This window comes from Physeter macrocephalus, unplaced genomic scaffold (assembly GCF_002837175.3).
Source record: "Physeter macrocephalus isolate SW-GA unplaced genomic scaffold, ASM283717v5 random_674, whole genome shotgun sequence".
Taxonomy (NCBI): Eukaryota; Metazoa; Chordata; class Mammalia; order Artiodactyla; family Physeteridae; genus Physeter; species Physeter macrocephalus.
The window spans coordinates 2976-24610 of NW_021145857.1; the positions used below are offsets into that span (position 1 = coordinate 2976).

General features: G+C 51.7%; 1 protein-coding gene across 1 annotated transcript; it reads left to right on the forward strand.

Annotated features, from left to right (window-relative positions):
* The first annotated feature begins 2495 nt into the window (after positions 1–2495).
* Positions 2496–4768, forward strand: CEBPB (CCAAT enhancer binding protein beta). The gene has a single exon (XM_007128034.4). It carries the CDS (start codon positions 3099–3101, stop codon positions 4134–4136), a length of 1038 nt encoding a protein of 345 aa, XP_007128096.1. The 5' UTR covers positions 2496–3098; the 3' UTR covers positions 4137–4768.
* Positions 4769–21635: the final 16867 nt, after the last annotated feature.

Here is a 21635-nt window from a genome sequence, read left to right on the forward strand (position 1 = left end):
GTCAGGCCAGGGCAGGGTGGGAAGCAAAAGGCTCAGTATTTGTTAGGTGAGGTCAGAAGGGCAAGACCCCGATGGGACTGAGTCGGGTCCTTGGGGGCTGGTCCCCAGGGTCTGGGTTGCCCCTTGACTCGCTGTGTGACCCCAACTGCCCTTATCTGAGCCTCAGCTTTTCCATTTGGAAAATGGGGCTCCCATGGCCAGACCTGTTATGATTTGTTACAAACCCAAAGCGGGAGGTCGGGCTGGAAAGACTTTAATCCTTCCCACCTCTTGAATGTGACCTGGGACACACTTAGCTCTGCTGGGCCTCAGTTTCCTCATTCATAAAGCGGAGATAATAATAGTATCTGCTTCCTACCAATTATCGGGAGGATTAAATGAGTTAATATATGTAAAGAGCTTAAAATATGGCTCAGAGAGGGTGCAAGATTGTGTGAGGACACACACAAATTAGCTGCAGACTCCCCAGGTCTCACTGCATCTCCCCAGAACCCTGAGAGGTGGGGGTGGGTGCTGAAGCTCAGAGAGGGGAGCCATCTTGTCTGAGGTCACACAGCCCAGCTAATGGTGGGGGGAACCTCACCTTCTTCTCAGCCTCCTCCATTTATTGAGCACCTCCTGTGTACCAGGCACTGTTCTAGGCACTGGGGGAACCGCAGTGAATAAAACAAACAAAAATCCTGGCCCTGGTGGAGCTGACAATGGGAGAGGGCAGTGGGGACAGAAATCAAGATGCGTAGGTGAGATGATGTTGATTGTAATTGAGAATGGTGAAGGAGATGAAGCAGGGGGATGCGAAAGGAGTGATCAAGGGCCTAGGACTTTCGATGGGGAGGTCAGGGAGGCCTTCTCAGAGGAGGTAACCTTTGGGCTGAGTCCTGAGGAGCTGCCTTGGGCAGAGCTGGGGAAACAGCAGTCTTGGTCCAGAGGTAACAGCACATGCATTCGTTCCCTGGTAAATTTTGAGCATGCCTGATCCAGGAGTTCCCATATTTGAGGGCTGGCGCTCATGGAGGGGTTAGTCTGGAGTGGGACTGAGGCAGACAAGACAACTAGGATAACGGTGGCTGGAGATAAGGGCTGGGAAGGAAGTTCACCAGCAGGTGGGGCAGGGAGGGCCTCTTGGAGGCAGTGGCCCTCAAGCTCAGCCCTGAGTGTCCCATTTTGCAGCTTGGGAGGCCTGGCTGGGTGGCCCTGGGGCCTTGGATCCCTCCCTGGCCCAGAGGCTGCTGGGAAGGCCTAGAAAGCCAGCAGGCTGGGCCAGTGTTTCATCCTGTTCCTCCCTGCCCCCCACCCCCCAAGGGCACTCAAGAGATGTCATTTCTCCAGCTCTCCAGGGCGGAGGTCACCCCAGCTCAGCAGATAACGCTGAAGGTTGAGCAATGTCCACCTGCCCGCCAGGGCCAGGGCTGGGGTCAGTGGGCTGGGGGTCAGCAACCAGGCAGGCTGGGAGCTCCTGCCTGGGCGGCCTGGGCCGGGAGTGGGTAGGCCCAAGGAGCTGCCCAAATGGCCTCGGAATGGCTCAGGAGAGGGTAAGGGGCCGCTGGAGCCCACTCTGCCGGGAGGGCCTCAGGCCTAAATTCAGATCCAGGTGGGCCATCTTGTTTCCCCATCTGAGAACCAGGGGCAGCAAGGGCATGCTTCTGGCAGGGTGAAAAAAGCAAACTCTGGGTCCAGGCCCACCCTCACCGCCCAGTAAGGACCTGGTGAAAATAGGGGAATTCCCTTTTCTCTCCTGCATGGCCCGTCCTGAGCCTGGCTGGTCCCCCACCCCACCACCCTCAGAAACAGGTGTTTTGGCCTCGGGTGCAAATAGGTCTGAGGGTGCCTGGAAAAGGGCTTTCCTTCCGAGAACAGTGGGGGACATGAGGCCATGTGATCTTGGGTATGCTGTGGGCCTCTGGGCCTCTTTGTACCCTGGGAGAAGGCCCCTCTTTATGATGTGCGTCCCAGAGCCGTAAGCCTTATGTTTGGGAGTCTGTGGTGGAGACAGTAATACAACTCATAATAATAACAGTTAACGACACCTTCATGGACTGAAGCTTGGAGAAGTGAAGTGACTTGCCCAAGGTCACACAGTGTGTTGGAGCCAAGAATCCCCGTCCCCTTCCACCCTCCCGGGGCCCATGTCGGGGTGTGGTGGGGCTGGAGAAGACCCGGGTGTGGTCTGAGGGGCGGCCAGGTGCGGTGGGCGGGGCTAGGGTAGGGGCGCGGTCGACCCTGGCACAGGCCCAAGTGGAGCTCGCCCCTGTCCTGCAGGCCCCCAAACCCAAGTCTTCGTGTTTAAGACAGGAAGTCGCCACAGGTGTGAAATTCCCTCCTTCCAAGATCTGGGGATGGGGGCAAGTTTAGGGGCGAGGCTGGACCCAGGGAAGGGCCGTGGAGATGGGTCACCTCTCCGGGAGCCAGAGCTGGGGTCTTCAGCATCCCGCCTGGAGCGCGTCCCTTCGGTGGGGAGTCGGGACTGGTTGCAGCCGATCCTGAAGCCAGCGCCTCTTCCAGCAGGGGGCGGGCCGCGGCCGTGTTTGGGGTGGGAGAAGAAGATCACGTTGCCCCCTCCCCGGATTCTCCCCTCCCTTCTAGTATAGCCTCCAGCCCAGAGGGGGCGGTCCGGGGGCGGGTTAGCGCCTTCTCTCGCTCCCAATCCCGGGGCCGCCGGGTGGGAGTGGGCAGGGGGCGATGCCGCCCCCCACCAGGCCGAGGGACCCCCGAGGGCACGCTCCAGGTCTCCAGTCTGGCCACTACGCCCCACCGCCTCCCTCCTGGGGGTCTCGGGCGGCCACAGCGTGTCCTCTGCGTGCCTGGGGAGGGGCTGGGGCGGCCTCCAGGCGTGACGCAGCCGTTGCCATGGCCCGCCTTATAAATAACCGGGCTCAGGAGAAACTTTAGCGAGTCAGAGCCGCGCACGGGACCGGGAAGGGGACCCACCCGAGGGTCCAGCCGCCAGCCGCCAGCCCCCGCACTAATAGCGGCCACGCCGGAGGGAGCGGCAACAGCATCAGGGACACAGCAGCGACAGTTCGGAGCTGGGAGGCCGCGCCACCTGCGGGCCGGCCGGAGCGGGCAGCCCCAGGCCCCCTCCCCGGGCACCCGCGTTCATGCAACGCCTGGTGGCCTGGGACCCAGCATGTCTCCCCCTGCCGCCGCCGCCTGCCTTTAAATCCATGGAAGTGGCCAACTTCTACTACGAGGCGGACTGCTTGGCTGCTGCGTACGGCGGCAAGGCGGCCCCCGCGGCGCCCCCCGCGGCCAGACCCGGGCCGCGCCCCCCCGCCGGCGAGCTGGGTAGCATCGGTGACCACGAGCGCGCCATCGACTTCAGTCCATACCTGGAGCCGCTGGGCGCGCCGCAGGCCCCGGCGCCGGCCACGGACACCTTCGAGGCGGCTCCGCCCGCGCCCGCCCCCGCTCCCGCCTCCTCCGGGCAGCACCACGACTTCCTCTCCGACCTCTTCTCTGACGACTACGGGGGCAAGAACTGCAAGAAGGCGGCCGAATACGGCTACGTGAGCCTGGGGCGTCTGGGGGCCGCCAAGGGCGCGCTGCACCCGGGCTGCTTCGCGCCCTTACACCCGCCGCCCCCGCCGCCGCCGCCACCGCAGCCCGCCGAGCTCAAGGCGGAGCCGGGCTTCGAGCCCGCGGACTGCAAGCGGAAGGAGGAGGCCGGAGCGCCGGGCGGCGGCGCCGCAGGCATGGCGGCTGGTTTCCCGTACGCGCTGCGCGCCTACCTCGGCTACCAGGCGGTGCCGAGCGGCAGCAGCGGGAGCCTCTCCACGTCCTCGTCGTCCAGCCCGCCCGGCACGCCGAGCCCAGCAGACGCCAAGGCGCCCCCGGCCGCCTGCTATGTGGGGGCGGCGCCGGCGCCTTCGCAGGTCAAGAGCAAGGCCAAGAAGACCGTGGACAAGCACAGCGACGAGTACAAGATCCGGCGTGAGCGCAACAACATCGCGGTGCGCAAGAGCCGCGACAAGGCCAAGATGCGCAACCTGGAGACGCAGCACAAGGTCCTGGAGCTCACGGCCGAGAACGAGCGGCTGCAGAAGAAGGTGGAGCAGCTGTCGCGCGAGCTCAGCACCCTGCGGAACTTGTTCAAGCAGCTGCCTGAACCTCTGCTCACCTCCTCCGGCCACTGCTAGCGCGGCCCCCGCGCGCGTCCCCCTGCCGGCCGGCCTCCGCGCTGCCGGGCGCGCTGCGGCCACCGAGACTCCGGGGAGCGTCCGCGCTCTCGCTCCCGCCCCCGCCCCTGGTGGCGCCGGCAAAACTTTGGCACTGGGGCACTTGGCAGCGCGGGGAGCTCGTCGGTAATTTTAATATTTTATTATATATATATATCTATATTTTTGTCCACACCAACCGCACATGCAGATGGGCCGCCCGCCCGTGGTGTTATTTAAAGAAGAGATGTCTATGTGTACAGATGAATGATAAACTCTGCCTCTCCTTCTGACCCCTCTCCAGGCGCCGGCGGGCGGGCCGGTTTCGAAGTTGATGCAATCGGTTTAAACATGGCTGAACGCGTGTGTACACGGGACTGACGCAACCCACGTGTAACTGTCAGCCGGGCCCTGAGTAATCGCTTAAAGATGTTCCTACGGGGTTGTTGCTGTTGCTGTTGTTTTTGTTTTTGTTGTTGTTTTTTTGGTCTTTTTTTGTATTATAAAAAAATAATCTATTTCTATGAGAAAAGAGGCATCTGTATATTTGGGAATCTTTTCCGTTCAAGCATTAAGAACACTTTTAATAAACTTTTTTTTTTTTTTGAGAATGGTTAAAGAGCCTTTTGGGGGCAGTAGTTGGCTTTGATTTTTTTTTTTCCCCTTTATTTTGGATTTATGATTTTATATTTGCTTTTCTGGTGTGTGTGGGGTTGTGTGTGTGTGAGCTGCTATTATTTTTGGCTCTTTAGGTGGTTGGGTGGGGGGGGGGTGCAGCTGCTTTTTCTCCTCTGCTACTCCCCCAGGGCCTGTGCTTGGAGATGGGGGTACCAGGCCGGGGCGGGGGAGGGGCAGAGGAGTGCTGGGCCAGGCTTTCAGGGTGACTCAGTGCGGCTGGGTGCTGGGGAGGAGAGTGACTCGGAACCTTCCTTGGGGAGGGCCTTCAGGACCTTTGGCTGGTCCTGAGTGCTAGACTTGGGTTTAGACTGGCCTGGAGGGCTCTGACCTCTGCACAGTGCTTGGGGACCCAGCCAGCAGAACTGTGACTCTGAAAGAGGAGGGGATACAGGTCTTGGTCCTGCTGAGCCCAAGTTGGGGCAGATTCTTTTGGAAAGTGAAGTGGGGCCGGGTGTTTAGAAAATAGTATGTGTGTGTATGTGTATTTTTAAGAGAGTGTGGCCTGGGTGGCAAGCTTGGGTTTGTGTCCCTGGCCAGCGGGAGGGGAGAATCCCGGCCAGGTAGGGGAAGTGGGGGGAAGGGTTCCTGTACTTCCACTCCTTTTCCTAGGAGTGGGAGATGTGCCATTTGTCCTCTTTGCCCAGTTGTGGACACTGAGGCCCAACCTCACCTGCTCAAGGTGGCTGAGCCCAGGTGTGAACCCAGGGCTGCAGTCCCTGATTCCCTGGGACAGAAATGGCCCCAGGCAAGGCTTCTTCCCTACCCCCTGATACCCTCCCACCCGCCCCTTCGCACTGCACCTCCACCCCTATTCCAGCCCTGGACAGCATTCCTGAGAGTTGAGGATGTAGACGGAGGGGTTGGTGGATACACGTACAGTGTCCCACGGTGCTTGGCATGCAGGAGGTGTTATATAAGCATTTGCTCTTGTTATTATTTTTCTCTGGGAGGCTCCTGGCATTTGGCACTTGAGTCTAAAGCGCAGCGCGAGCATGGCCAGCGCTTGCCAGGGGCCAGTGTCCAGTAAACCCTGGACCTGCCCCATCTCATTTAAACCTCACAGCAACCTTTGGAGAGGTTGCTACCATTACAAGGCCTGCTTCTAGAGCCGTGGAACAGCCTTTGGCTGTCAAATCCCAAAGGGTGAGAAACTGGTTTGGGGGCCCCCTGCTCTAGGAATTCAGGGGTGGAGGGAGGGTGGAATGGGGGGCTTCATAGCTTAGTTTGCTGAGGGCCTGGGGCAGCCTGGGATCTTGGGAGCAGCTGCTGATTTTGTGGTTTGAGAAGGGGGAAATGCTTTTGCCCTCCCTTTCCCTTTGGAGGCCTGGATGTTCCTTCCCTGTGGGAGGCCAGGATATGGGAAACAGAGACACTCAGCCCCCACCGTTATGGAGCTGAGGATCAAGGCAAACACCATCTCTCCAACCCTAGTGTCTCCTGTTCGTGGCCTGAGGGCTGTACAGAGCTCTGGGCACAAATAACCTCACTTTGGTCCTGGGCCTCCAGTGTGGCCCCGGACGGGTCTTATCCTGGGCGGCCTGATGACTGATGGGAACCTGGAACCTCCAAGTCAGTCCAGTATCAGCACGAGCACATCGGCTCAACTGCCTCTAGGATTTACCTGCTGAAGGGCAGAGGCTGGGGTCTGGACCTAGGGAAGGAGGTAGCTCAGTCTTTTGGTGGGGAGGGGAGTTGCCATTTAGGAACGAACCTCTCTAATCCCCACTCCTTTGGTCATGGAGAGCTGGCTGGTGCCTGCTGCTCACCCATTTTTGTCACCAGAGGACACAGAGGTGGTGAGAGGGGAGCAGCCTGGTTAAAGAGTGACCCCCAGGCTCCCCTTTCCTGAGTGCTGCCTGAGAACGAGTGTTGAGTGCCGCTCTTTACACACTCACACCCTCCCTATAATCTGCATAAGCACCCAGGGAAGGTGCTACACTGGTTTTACAAAAGTAAACTGAGGCCCACAGTAGTGGGGTTAGTGCTCAGGTAGAGCGAGGGTGGAGCCAGTTAGGAAGCTAAGTCCGACTCCCAAGTCTCTGGGGAAAGCTTAGGGCTGAGAGCCTGGCTGGCCATCCCAGCCCCCACCCCAAATCCTGGGCCCTTCCTGGAGGGCTCCTTGCCCCACCCCCGGCTTAGGCACCCCAAGTGCCAGAGTTAAGTGACTTGCTTATGGTTTCACAGTTTGGAAGCAACATTAAGGGAGTTTGAACCCAATCCCGTCTGAGTACCCCTGAGGAGGGCTTGGAGAAATAGTTAACAGGTTGAGGGCTCTGATGGTGGTCCTGGTGGCCTGTGGGAGCACTGTGGCCAGAGCTGTGCCCAAAGGACTTGAGGAAATGTCATAAATGGGCGGGCACCTACCCTATGGATCACTAGGCTAGGAGAGCTAAAGGCTTGCAGGGAGGAGGGGCCAGTCCGTTCAAAAGCTGGGAAACAAGAAAGAGAGCTGGATGGGATGAAGCACGAGGAGGCCAGGGACGTGCCTTGAGGAACAGGAATAATAGTGGATGCAAGTTCAGTGTTTATGATGTGCAAAATAGCCCGCCAAGACCTTGGCATAGATGGATTTGCTGGTTTCTTCCAACTGCCCAGGAAGGCTGGTCATGTTAACCACAGACCCATTTAGTGGGGTTGACCACTGAGGCTAGCTGGGAAGCCCAACCAATGTTTGCTCAGGACAGGAGAGTTGACAACACATTTACACCTCATAATCTTGTGTAGTTGCCCCACAGCCTGGTGATCTTACCAAGGATAGAAGTGGGTGTCAGAAGTGAAAGCTGGAGACACTGCCGGGTGCCGGGCTGTGTGCTCTTGGAGGCCATGGCTTTTGTTGCTGGCATTTTCCTGCCAAGCCAGTAGGCTCAGAGAGGGGAAGTGACCTGTCTAAGGTTGCACAGCTAAGAATGGTGCAATTTGTAGGTAGGAAAGAGAAGCGGGGCTTTCCCATCTAAATACCTAAAGAATGTATCCTCCTCCACCCAAACCATGTGTAGACCTCCCTGGGACTGTTTTGTCCTTGTTTCTGAGATATTTATTTGTCCAGTTACTATTTTTTTACTTATTCAGTAAACATTTATTGAGCACCTGCTCTATGTCAGGCCCTATGCTGGGTGCTAGGGACATGTGGTGACCAAGATGGAGGTGACAATTTATGGGGAGAGACAGACAGTATCTAGTAACTAGAACAAGGTAATGACAGGTGGGGACAAGGGCTCTGAGGGAAGGAAAGTAGGGCAGGGAGGGGTGGGGAGGTCCAAGAAGGCCTCCCATAGGGGGTGGCGTCTGAGCAGAGGCCTGAGCCAGGTGAGGTGTGAGGGGGGAAGAGCCTCGGTTTCCTGAGCACACACTACGCCAGGTGTTATCGTGTGTGCCTTACGTGCCTTTTATCCTTGCGATAATCCAATGACTTGGGCGCTGTTTATCATCCCCCTTCCCTAGTTGGGGAAACTGAGGCACAGAGAGGTGAAGGCACTGGCCCAACGACTGGTGAGTGACTAGCACGAGGCCTTCTCCTCCTGCCTCCCCCTCTATGGCCCCAAACCTCTCATCTGCTCTATTTTCCTCTCCTGCCCCCCACCCCCTTAGTCCTTTCTCGGCCTGGCTGACCACCTGGGTGACTAGTGATAGAGCCCCAGTGGCTCCAGCTGGCTGGCCAGCTGGCCGCCCCTCCTTGGGGGTTTTCAACCTTGTATTGGCCGTAGCCATGTGCAGGGGGTGAGGCAGGCCAGGGTGGGCTGGGGAATTGGGGGTTGGAGTTTGAGCCCCTCCCAGGTGCCCTCTGAGAACAAGAAGTAGGGGTCCCGTTTCAAAGACTGGAGACCTGAGGCTCTGAGAAGGGACATGACTTGCCCAGAAAGCAGAAAAGTTGGGATTTGAATCCATGTCTGTCTGAGACCCAGGCGAAGCCACTCTCCTGTCGGCTAGTTACTGCATGTGGGGGAACAGGTGGGCAAACCTCAATTTTGCACTCTTTGGTCCGTCTTTGAGTAAGAGGTAGGGGAAAAGAAAACCTCTGAGTTTTGCCCCTTATTTGCTGGGTGACCTCCAGCAAGATTCTTGACAAATTTGGGCCTGGGCTTCCTCACTCATGAACAAAGAGCAGTACCAGCTTCCATTCACATATTCAGCTAGTGTCAAGTGAGCCCAAGACAGTCCCTGTATCCCTGGGGCTGACATTCTGCTGGGGGAGATGGATGATGGATTAGCAGGCTAATTTCAGACTGTATTAAGGCCTTGGAGAAAGTGGTAGAGGGTGACTGGGGAGAGTGTTGAGAGCATTCCAGGCAGAAGGAGCAGCAGGTGCAAAGGCCCTGAGACAGGACCTAGCTCAGTGTGTCAGGGAAAGAGTGAGGAGCCAGTATGGCTAGAGTAGAGGCAGCCAGGGGTCGAGTGGGGAGAGGAGGACAGAGGGGTGCAGGGTCTTTCTTGCAGGGCCATGGAGGCCAGGGTGAGGCTCAGAGAGGTTGTTATGATGGTGAATGAGCAGGTGTCCCTGCCAGGGCTTGGCACCCAGAAAGCCCTTGACAAGTTTGTTGATGGGATGAAACATGTCCCTCGGCCTCTGGATTAGGCAAAGTGCAGTGGGTGAAGAGCGGAAGGAGCCTGCCTGCCTGGGCCCAGGAGACCTTGTGGGTGAGGATCCTCTGACCCAGGGCCTGGAGCCATAGGGAGCTGTTCACCAGGCAGGAATGAGGGGAAGGGCATGCCAGGAGTCGGGTAAGGGAGGAGCAAAGGCTGGGAGCCAAGAGAGGGAGAGTTCTTTGGGAAGCAGGGACTGCAGGGGAGAGGGCACTGAGGAGGGGAGAGGGGATGCTGGGGAGGGAGGCGGGGCCAGGCCTCCCTGAGGCCTCTGGGTGGGGTAGTAGGTGGCTAGGGGGAAGGCAGGAGGCTGGACTCCAGGAGGGGTGTTTTCTTTTTATTTGATTTCCTCAGTAGTGTACGATCATGGTGGGAGGGTTAGAGAATACAGAGTATCAATAAAAGAAGGGAATAAAAAGCACCCATAATTCTACTACCCAGAAATAAACCCTGTTAACACTTGCTGTGTGGCCTTGGGCAAGTCAGTTTACCTCTCTGTGCCTTAATGTCCTTGTTTCTAAAATGGAATAATGATCGTACCTGCCTCATAAAGTTGTTGTGAGGATTAAACGAGTTAATCCATGCAACATATTTCGAGCAGTGCCAGCACACAGTAAGAATTAGCCATCATCGTTATTAATAACATCATTAGCATCTTGGTGGGTTGAGAGCCCAGATGCTAGAATTTGGCTGCCTGTATTCTAGTTCTGAAGTTACCATTTCCTGGCTGTGTGGTTTGGGGCAAGTGACTGTATCTCGCTGTGTCTCAGTTTCCCCATCTGTAACAAGAAGAGAATAAAATTCTTTGTAGTGTTTGGTAGAGTTTTGACAGGTTAATTCATGCAGGGTGATTGTAGAGAGAGAGAGACCTCTGTATGCAGCAGTTATTTCCTTCCAGAATTTTTGTTCTATGTGTATTTTTTCTTCAGGGTAGCTAACGTCTGTTTGATACTCACACACCATCCCCCTTTCCTCCTTAACAATGGGACCTCTCTATTGTTGGGGGCAAGTGCCCTACAAAGACTACATTTCCCAGCTTCTCTTGCAGCTAGGGGTGACCAAAAAGATATAAATCGAGGTTGTAGGTGAGGTTTCCAGGAACGTTTCTTAAAATGGGCTGACTCAGCTGTGAGATACATTCCCTTTTGCCTCCTTCCTCTGCAATCCCGCCAATCCCCACTCTTTCTGCTTCCTGCCTGGAATGTGATGGCTGGAGTTTCAAGGACCATTTTGAACATGAGGCAGACATTGAAACATGGAGAGAGTGCTGCGAGTGGTGAAACCAAAAGATAAAAGGCATTTGGGTTCTTGATGGTGATGGAACAGCAATACCAGTCCTTGTCTTCCTTGCTCTGGACCTGTTTACATGATAGGAAAATAAATCTGTGCTTATTGAGGTCTCTGACATTTTGGCTTCCTGTTACTGGCAGCTGAATCTATTTCTAACTGATATATTTGCCAAAACAGAATCAACCTATGTGAGCTATTTTGTGACCTGCGTTTCTTAGTGATGCCCCAGTGCTTCCTTGTCTGAGAATGTTCTACTGATACTATCGCACATGAGCTCAAAACGAGGGGCTTGCTCTTTGCTTAGGAAGAATAATTCTCATCAGATGTGGTGGAAGGATTTCTTTCAATTCATTTTAATTACAGAGGTAATGCATGAAGATATCTGTCATGAAAGTTTTCTGCCTGTCCTCAGGTGTCTCCTTTGAGACTGAATCTCAGTGCCTATTAGGGCAAGCTTAAATTAGTCCCTTGGAATGGACAGAATCTCTTCTGCTAACCCCAGTGAGCTCAAATCCTGCTCCCCGCTTTCCATATGTGATCCACCAAGGAGGCCCTCAGTTTGAAAACAGAGAGGGTCAGCCCCTGCTGCAGCTCACAGAGCGTGTTGGCAGCTGCGCTGGGACCAGATACCCTGCACCACCCCAGATAACCCCTCTGCTCCACTGAGCCCTTGGCCTACCGGTGCTGGGAGGCACTTGCCCAGCCTGCCTGGGGCCTGCCCAGCTGGGATCTCTGCAAGGTGAGTCTAGGCCAGAGACTCCTACAGACTCCCACACACCTGTGGGCAGGTGAGTTTTTATTTCTACAGCTGTCACCAGGTTCCTGCCTCACAGGCCCCAGCCCTTGGAGCCCTGGAGGTTGGAGGTGGGCAGGGAGGAAGATGGCTCCTCAGAGAAACTGGTGGGTGGGGGTCAGTAGGCTGTGGAGGAGAGAGAACTGGGGTAGGAGTTGGGGCTGCCTGGGCTGCTTTACCCAAGCCAGGCCTCAGTCGTCTCATGCCGAATGGGGCTGGTCATCAGGCTCACCTCGCTGAATCTCTCGTGGGCTGGTGAGGGACATACAGATGATGGGGACCCGTTTCTTCCTTGCGTCTTGAAACTCAGGTGTGGAACAGTAACTAATCACACTTCCCAGTGCTTAGGACGAGATTGCTGTCAGTCCTTTCAAGGTGTGCATTGCATTTTGTTTTATTTTCTGCCTTCATCCTGGCTCCCCACATCCATTCCACCCACTTCTCATAGCCCTCACCCCAATGTGGTCAATGTCTATCCTTATTTATGCATCTCATCGTTTTATGTCTTTTCTTCCTAGTGAAATATTCACATACAGGAAAGTGCACACAACATAGGTATACAGCTCAATGGATTTTCCCCGTGTGGACCCATGCATGTAACCAGCATCCAGATCCAAAAACAGACCATTTCAGAACCCCAGAAGCCCCTTCTAGTCACCCCCACCACCTAAGCATAATCATTATCCTGATTTCTAACCGCAAACATTAATTTTGCGTATTTCTGCACTTTATACAAATGGAATCACAAAATATGCATTCTTTTGTGTCTGACTTCTTTTATTCAATATTGTAACTGCAGCATTGATCCAAGTTTCTGTGTGTATCAGCGTTGTTCCTTTTGTTACTGAACAGGATTCCACTGTATGGATATACCACAATCCATTTACCCATTTTATCGCTGAGGGACATTTAGGTTGTTTCCAGCTTTTAGGTCTTAAAATTGGGGCTGCAATGAACATTCTAGAATACATGTCTTTGGTGAACATATGTACATATTTCAGTGGGGCATATACCTAGGAGTGCCTTACTGAGTCATAGGAAATGCTATGAGTATGTGTTTAATTCCTGTTAATCATATTCAATCCTAGATCTTATTCCATTTCTTACTTCTTTTCTGTTTGAAAAAAACTTTCTTTCTTGGTCAGTTTGGTTGCCATAACAGAATACCATAGACTGAGTGACTTATAAACAACAGAAATTTATCTCTCACAGTTCTGGATGCTGAGAAGTTCAAGATCAAATTGCCGTCAGATTTGGTGTCTGGTGAGGTCCTGCTTCCTGATTCATAGATGCTGTGTCCTCACATGGCGGAAAGGGCAAGGGAGCTCTCTGGGGTCTCTTTATAAGGGAACTAATCCCATTCCTAATGGGACCTAATCACTTCCCTAAGACCCTACCTCCAAATACCCTCACACTGAGTTATTTCCACACATGAATCTTGGAGGACATAAACATTCAGTCTTTAGCACCTTTTATTTTGAAAAAGATCTCAAATTTATAGAAAACTTACAAATATGGTACAAAGAACATTTTTTTCCTGAATTATTTGAGAATCAATTGTTGACCTGACCTGTTGCCTGATCACCCCCTGATACTCTGGTATATAGTTCCTACAAACAGGATATTTTCTATATAACCACAACATAACCATCAAAATCAGGAAATTAACATTCTACATTACTGCCATGTACTCAGACCCATTCAAGTTTCACCAGTTGCCCTAATAATATCCAGTGAAAGGATCCAGTTCAGAATCACATGCTGTAGTTAGTTGCCATGTCTCTTTAGTCTCCTTTAATCTAGAACAGCTCCTCAGTCTTTCCTTGATTGTCATGACCTTGACACTTCTGAGGATGACAGGCCAGCTATTTTGTAGCATGTCCCTCACCTGATTTGCCTGTTGTTTCCTTGTGGTTAGATTCAGGTCACGCGTCTTCAGGTCAGGCATATAAATCACAGAAGTGATGCTGTGTTCTTCTCTTTGTCCTCTTGTTGATGGTGTTTACTCCCCCTTCCCCAGTTTTACTGAGAAATAATTGATGTATAACATTATGTAAGTTTAAGATGTACAACAGAATGATTTGATACATGTATATATAATGAAATGATTACCACAATAAGTTTAGTGAACATCCATCACCTCACATGGTTACAAAATTTTCTTTCCTTGTGGTGAGGATGGTGATGTTCACTTTGATCACTTGATTGAAGAGATATCTGGGGGAATTCACATCTATAAAGTTACTTTTTTCCCCTTTGCAATTAATAACTGTTTGAGGGGAGGTACTTTGAAACCATGTAAGTATCCCGTTCCTCATCAAACTTTCAATGATCAATTTATTTTTTTGAGCTTCTTTGCCCTTTTGACATGTCACCATCGTTCTTTGAGCACTTCTCTTACCTTCTGGCAGGAGGTGTTCCAGGTTTAGCTAGTGCTTTCCCTGCTCCAGCCCTGGAATTAGCCATTTCTCCTAGGAGCCTGGGCTCCTTTTAGTAGAGAACTGTATTTAGAAGCCAGCATCTTGGCAGGAAGTGTGCTCATTGCTGCTGAGGTGTCCCTACTCCCAGGCTCTCTGAGGGCTGTGCGTGTGTGTGTGTGTGTGTGTGTGTGTGTGTGTGTGTGTGTATGTATATGGACATATATTTACATCCATATTATTTCTGCATCTATCTATCTACTATCTATCTATCTATCTTCATCATTATCATCTATGTGTGTGTGTGTGTGTGTGTGTGTGTGTGTGTGTGTGTGTGTATGTATATGGACATATATTTACATCCATATTATTTCTGCATCTATCTATCTACTATCTATCTATCTATCTTCATCATTATCATCTATCATCTATTTAGAAGACTGTGAGTTTACAGCTGATGACTCTAGTTCCAGTCCATCACCACAACATTTAGTCTAATTTTCTCTCTTTCCATATTAGGAATTCTCTTTTCAACAGCGAGAACATTGGCTCCCATTATCCTCAATATATTTACTTATTTGACAGTCCCCTGCGTGTAACCAGTTTTCTGTCTCTGCACACACACCCTTGGCCCCCCTCCCCAGCTGGACGCCCTCCTAACCCTCCTGTGATCCCCACACTATGTCACCTCTCTTGTGGATGATTTCAGTTGAACTCCCCCATGGCCTCTATTCATTTTTCTTTTAAATTTATTTAATTCAAATATATAATATACGCTCATTGTTCAAAATTCCAAAAGGTACGAAAGGGTTTGCAGTGAAAAGTTGGTCTCCCTCTCACTTCAGCCCTCACACTCTCAGTTCCCTTCCCAGAGGTCACTGCAGTTCCCAGCAGTTTTTCTTGTTTCACATGGTCTGTGTGAGGTGGAGCACACGCACACGATATTTACACACGTCACATTGTGGCGCTTTCCATCGTGGTCTGTACTTTGCTTTCTTCATTGAACAGTGTATCTTGGAGGTTGTTCATATCAGTGCTAATGTAGAGCTGCCTCAGTCTTTTTTTTTTTTTTTTTTTTGCGGTACGCGGGCCTCTCACTGTTGTGGCCTCTCCCGTTGCGGAGCACAGGCTCCGGACGTGCAGGCTCAGCGGCCACGGCTCACGGGCCCAGCCGCTCCGCGACATGTGGGATCTTCCCGGACCGGGGCACGAACCCGTGTCCCCTGCATCGGCAGGCGGACTCTCAACCACTGCGCCACCAGGGAAGCCCTGCCTCAGTCTTTTTAATGATCACACAATATTCCATTGCACGGATGTACCATACTCATTGAACCAGTCCCCTTTTGATGGACATTTAAGTTGTTTCCGACCTTTTTCTAGCTCAGGCAATACTATAAGGGACAACCACATCAAATCTATTCCTGGAAGACTATGTTTTAGAGATGTCTCCATGCTGCTCTTCATTGCCTTTTACTCTGATGCATAACATTCCTCTGATGTATCTGCCACATTTTAATGTACTTTTCCCCTTACGATGGACACTGATGTGGCCTCCAAGTCCTCACAGCCACAAACACTGTAATGATGTCATTGAATGTGTCTCTGTAGGTTGTCTGGATACTGAGATGGAGTTTTGGGGAGACTGTGATCGAGGGATGAGGTTGACTGTTCATGATCCCCCTGCCAATGTCAGTTTTTGCTCATCGCCCTTTGTTCCTTCTGTCTCCCTGTGGGGCTCACGAGTCAGATAGGTGTGGGTCACTAGGTGTTTGTCACTTAGATGTTTGACCTGGAATAAATGACCTCCCCTTCTAAGCCTCAGTTTCCTCGTCTGTGCAATGGGTCTCTCACATTCCTGACTGTTGTGTAGCATGGAGCTTGGTGGAAAATAAGCCCTTGATAAACAAAAGGGTCCCATTAAAATAGGATCCCTAGGCCTTTGTGGCATAAGTCTCTACCTCAGGCTCAGGTTTGGGGGTACAATCCCTTAAGGCAGTGAGAGGGAGAGGGGCTGACCTTTCCCACTGGAGAGGACCAGGGAGTCGGGGGGTTGCACTGGGGTTGTTATGCCCCAGGAAGTGTTGTAACCAGACTTTTGATTCAGTAATGTTTGAAGGAAAAATGCTAATATAGATGGGGACTGGTATTCATTTCATTCATTCATTCATCCATTCATGTTCCTCTTAACAGCTTGTGACTTTGGGCAAGTGCCTTAACTTCTCTGTACCTCGGTTTTTTCTTCTGCAAAATGGGGATGGCAGTAATAGTACCTACCTCATAGGTGTGGTGAGATTAAGTAAGATGATACAAGTGAAATGCTTAGAGCAGTGCCTGGCACATAGTAAATATTCAATAAATATCAATTATTATCACAATTCATTTTGCCTACAAATTGTTTACTGAGAATCTGCTACATGCCAGTGTTAGTTGTCTCTCTCTGCCCAGAACTAGAACCACCTGGAGCCTCAGATTCTATAAAATCAGAGCCCCGGGCTTCCCTGGTGGTGCAGTGGTTAAGAATCCACCTGCCAACGCAGGGGACACGGGTTCGAGCCCTGGTCCGGGAAGATCCCACATGCCGCGGAGCAACGAAACCCGTGTGCCACAACTACTGAGCCTGTGCTCTAGAGCCCGCGAGCCACAACTACTGAGCCTGCGTGCCTAGAGCCCATGCTCCACAGCAAGAGAAGCCACCCCGATGAGAAGCCCGTGCACCGCAACGAAGAGTAGCCCCCGCTCGCCACAGCTAGAGAAAGCCCGCGCGCAGCAACGAAGACCCAACGCAGCCAAAAATAAAAAAAATTCAAAAAAAAAAATCAGAGCCCAGAAGTGAAGATATAATCTCAGGGTGTAACCACCTCTACCCAGCAATCCGGCTGCCACAGGTGGTTTAAGATTCCCTGCCCCCTGCATTTCCAGGCCAGGGCTCCTGATGCCCCTGTAAGCTCCTACCACCCGGCTCCCCAGAGGTTGTACATCCTCAAACCCTCTCCAACAGCACTGAACCGAACCCTTGTGGACTCAGGAAGAAAGAGACTGAGGCAGCAAACCCCCATTTGTGCAACGAGGACTCCTCTTTTTAAGCCCTAGACGTTGCTGAAGGTCCAAACTACCTTTTCTTTGTAGCCAGTTGGGTCCTGGGAGAAAGTAGGCAATGTAAGTTGGCCAGGGCTCATCTGGTGCCTGCTGTCATTAGTTCAGTGTGGACCAGGGTTTTTCAACCTTGGCACTATTGGCGTGTGGGGCAGGATCATTCTTTGTTGTGGGGCTCTTGGGCATTGCAGCATCCCTGGCCTCTACTCACTAGATGCCAGTAGCATCACTGCCCCCAGCTGTGACAACCAAAAATGTCTCCAGACATTGCCAAGTGTCCTTTGGGGGGAAAAAATCCCACTGGGTTGAAAACCCCTGGTGTGGAGGATGCAGCGGCTGGGCTGAGTCCCCACTGGCTTGCTGGGTGACACCGGGGACTGTACTCTGTACTCTCAGGGCCTCGGGTCCCCATCCCTCATGGGATCAAGCTGAGACAGCATGAAGGGGCCTCCAGTCTGGTCTGAGTAGAATTCGGGGCTTCTGCGTACCCCTGTCTCTCTGTGCATCTTGGTTGCAAGTTCTAGGAGGCAGGGTGAGGGTTAGGGCCCAGGAGAAAGGTCTGCGTGGGGACAGCCGTGTGTTTTTTCTTCGGCCCCATGCCTGGCCCTCCCTCCAAATGCAGGAGAGATAAAAAGGCCTGCTTACAAAAGCAGGCCTTAGGTTGTGTCATTTAATCCTTGTAACAGCTCTAGGAGGTGGGAGCTTTTATTATCCCTATTTTCCAGCAATAGGACAAATCACAATTGTGTGCCACTTGACAAGACACGCAGGAAGAATACAGCATCACTTCTATTATATCGCTGCAAAGATGCATAACCTGAATCTAACTAGGAGGAATCATCAGACAAATCCAGAGTGAAGGACATATTGCAAAATAGCTAGCGTGTCATCCTCAAAAGCAGGGCAAGAAAATCCAGGAGAGGCTGAGGAACTGTTGAAGGAGTCTACATACAACTGAGGGAAGCTAAGAGTGATCCTGGACCAGAAAAAAATCATAAAGACCTTTATGGGGACGATTATGGAATATTGAATTGGTGTATGGATTCGATAGTAGTGCTGCATCGATGCTAAGTGACCTGAATCTGATAATAGTACCGGGTGTGTAATGGGGGGTCAGGAGATACAGGCTGGAGGGTTTAGGAATAAAAGGACATCAGGTCTACAACTGACTCTCAAGTAATTCAGGAGAAGAGAGAAATATAAATAGAGGGGAAGTGATGAAGTAAGTGGGAAAAAATACAAACAATCTGGGTGAAGGATATTCTGTATCCTGGGTGAAAAGTTCCTGTAACTCTTGTAATTTTTTCTGTAAGTTCAAAAGTTACACCAAAATAAATTTAAAAAAACAAATAAAAAGTCTGACCTTCAACGTACCTAAGAGAAATGAAAATTCGTGTCCGCAAAAAGACCTGTAAGCATATTCTCAGCAGTTTTATTTACAATAGCCCCAAACTGGAAACAACTCAGATGTCTTTCAGCAAGTGAGAAGATCAACAAATTGTAGTCCATCTATAAATGGAAGACTCTTCAGCAATAACATGGAGTAAGCTATTGATTCATGCGCGCTGTGGCTGAATCCTAAAAGCATTATGCAGAGGGAAAGAAGCTAGACCCAAAAGACCATGTACTGTGTGATTCCTCTGATACGAAGTTTGAGAACAGGTCAGACAAATCTAGAAGTCACAGTAGCGGTTCCTTTTGGGTGTAGAGTTATTGCCTGGGAAGGGACATAGGGGAGCCTTGTGGGCTGCTGCAAAAGTTCTATGTCTTGATCTGGGTGGTGGTCACATGGATTTATACATATATAAATAGGCATTGAGGTAAAAATTCATTGAGGTAAAAATTCATTGGGACGAAAATTTGTTGAGATAAGTTCCTTTCCTGAACTTTATCCTACAGAAGTGAATAAAAGGAAAATAATTACAAAAAATTAAAGATACACATTGAGCATATGAGAATGAGGTGGGCAGGGAGTGGAGAGCGGGGTTAAGGGGGATAAATAAAATCAGAGAGGAGCCTTGCGTGGACAAAGATGACAACACTGTGAATTGAGGAATCAGCTTGGGTAACTTGGCCTTTTGTACCTCAGGTTCAAAAGGAAAAACCAAAAAGGCACAAGAGCTCAGAGAGGGGCATTACCTTGCCTGAGGTCCCACAGCTGGTGGGTGGCAGAGGCACGATTTGAACCTGGGTCTGGGTGACCCCGGAGTGTGCTCCTTACCCAGTGCTCTGGCCTGGACTCAGTGGGCTGGACAGCCGTGCCAGGCTCCCAGAGGTTCCCCAGGGCCTGGCAGGGGATGATGAAACCACTGCCTGGCAAAGGCCATTCAGCCCAGAGCTCAGGGCTCCAAGTGGGGAGGGGAGGCAGTGGGACAGAGGGCAGCCCCGCCTGCAGCTCCCATCCCTGGAGCCTCGTTCCCTGGCCTGGGGCAGCTCTGCCAATCTCCGCCTGCCTCCCACCGGCCTTTGCCTTCCTTCCTGAGCCAGCATGTGAGCTCTGTAGCCCCACAGGCTTGGGTACGAATCCCAGCACTGCCCCCATCTGATTAGGTAACCTGGGATGAGCGGCTCCTCACTTTGTGCCTCAGGTTCCACTTCCAGAGCCTGTCCATGAGAGCATCTAGCTAACAGCACTGTTGAGCAGACAGAGGAGTTAAATGTGTGCAAATCTCGACACAATGCCTGCACGTACTAAGTACCCAATAATAGTAGCTGCTCTTGTTGGTGGTGTTATTGCTATTTGTGGGAAAGGGGGAGCCCCTGTTGCCCTTAGGCCTTACGAATACCAGCATGTTAAGACGGCTGGCATGGAATGGAAAGCTCTGGAGAAAGGAGCTTTCAGACTGCCTGAAGGTTACTCAGAAAACTCACTTAATTCCCGCTCTGAGTTTTGGAAAAGTTTTTGGTAAGCTAAGGCAAGACCAGCGCGGGCTTCACGGGCCTGCAGCCTGGGCAGGTGTACAGGGCCCTGTGCTCAGAAGGGCCCCGGGCTAGGTTTAATGCTCTGCTGTTGCGTCTTGAGATTCCTAGTGATTTCAGAACGAGGGTCTCTGTATTTGCACGTAGCTGGTGCTGTGGCATCCAGCGAGGTCAGCAAGCACTGAGTTTCTCCTTAGACGTTCAGGAACATTCTTTGAGTATAGCTGTCCCCATCACTGACCTTGCTGACCCCAGTTTCCTCACCTGGGAAGTGGGAAGAAAGGCTTTGTGCAAGGCCACAGGGAGATGAGAGGAGCCCAGTCTTCTGGTTCCCAGCTTCCGTGAAACTTGGGAAGATTAGGACTTGGTGGGCCTAACCTGGTGCCCCTGGAGCACACAGTAGGCGTTCGATAGATACAAGTTGTATTTGCACTGTATTTGCACGTAGCTGGTGCTGTGGCATCCAGCGAGGTCAGCAAGCACTGAGTTTCTCCTTAGACGTTCAGGAACATTCTTTGAGTATAGCTGTCCCCATCACTGACCTTGCTGACCCCAGTTTCCTCACCTGGGAAGTGGGAAGAAAGGCTTTGTGCAAGGCCACAGGGAGATGAGAGGAGCCCAGTCTTCTGGTTCCCAGCTTCCGTGAAACTTGGGAAGATTAGGACTTGGTGGGCCTAACCTGGTGCCCCTGGAGCACACAGTAGGCGTTCGATAGATACAAGTTGCTCTTTGATTCCCTGGCCGACCTGTCTTTTTGCCTTTTTCACGATTAAATTGTGATTTCAAATGATGCTAGTAATACTGTACATGCATTAATTCTCTTAAAATGTGAAAACATTTCTGATGAGTCTGAAGTCCATCTTGGACCACCTGCCCCAGGGCCAGCCCCTTCCTCACCCTCCCAGGACGGTTTTATGATTTTGGGGTGCAAACTTCCAGACCGTTGTCTATGCATTACTTCAACCTGTGTGCCGGTGTGTCTTTTCCTTCCTTCCTTTTTTCTGTTATACTTTTTAAAAGGTAAACCTTTTATGGAAGTATACCCTGGGTCCAGAAGAGATGATACATCTTCACCAACCTCATCACATGCTCGGTGCCCAATAAGTAAATGGCTGGTAAATGAACTAATGGAAACGAAAGGAAAAAACAAACAACAACAAAACCCAGTTCTGGGTCATTAAGGGTCCTGTTGAGGTGGGTTTTGTTTAATTAGTGCCTCTTGTGAAACCTGTGAAAGCACAGACCATACGGTATCAAAAAAAACTGAGCCCAGCATTTTCCAGAGAAGAATAATGGCACTGTGGATGTCACAGGGTCCTTGGAAGAAGCTGATGGGATGGCTCTGGGGGAGTGGGGCTGTGGCGCTAGTCTGTGGGATCAGCTATACCTCAGTCCTCTGGTATTTTTCTGAGGTCCCACAACTGGGAAGTGGCTGCATGAGGTCCTGGACCCAGAGCCTCTGATGCCACTTTCCACAATGTTTCCATATTGTTCTCTGCTGTATCTGCGATCGCAAGTCAGGCACACAGAAGACTCAAAGATGTGCTCCAGGAATGAGCGCCTGCCATGTGCCAGGCACTGGGCTAAGCCCCAGAATACAGCAGAAAACAAGACAGCCCCAAAACCTGTCTTCGTGGAGTTTACATCCTCATGGTGGGGGATATAGCCGGTCAGATGGTGAGTGCTGTGAAGAAAAATAAAGTAGAGGAA

Excerpts from the sequence above, each read along its gene's own strand:
- CEBPB (XM_007128034.4), top strand. The coding sequence starts at position 3,099 with ATGCAACGCCTGGTGGCCTGGGACCCAGCATGTCTCCCCCTGCCGCCG.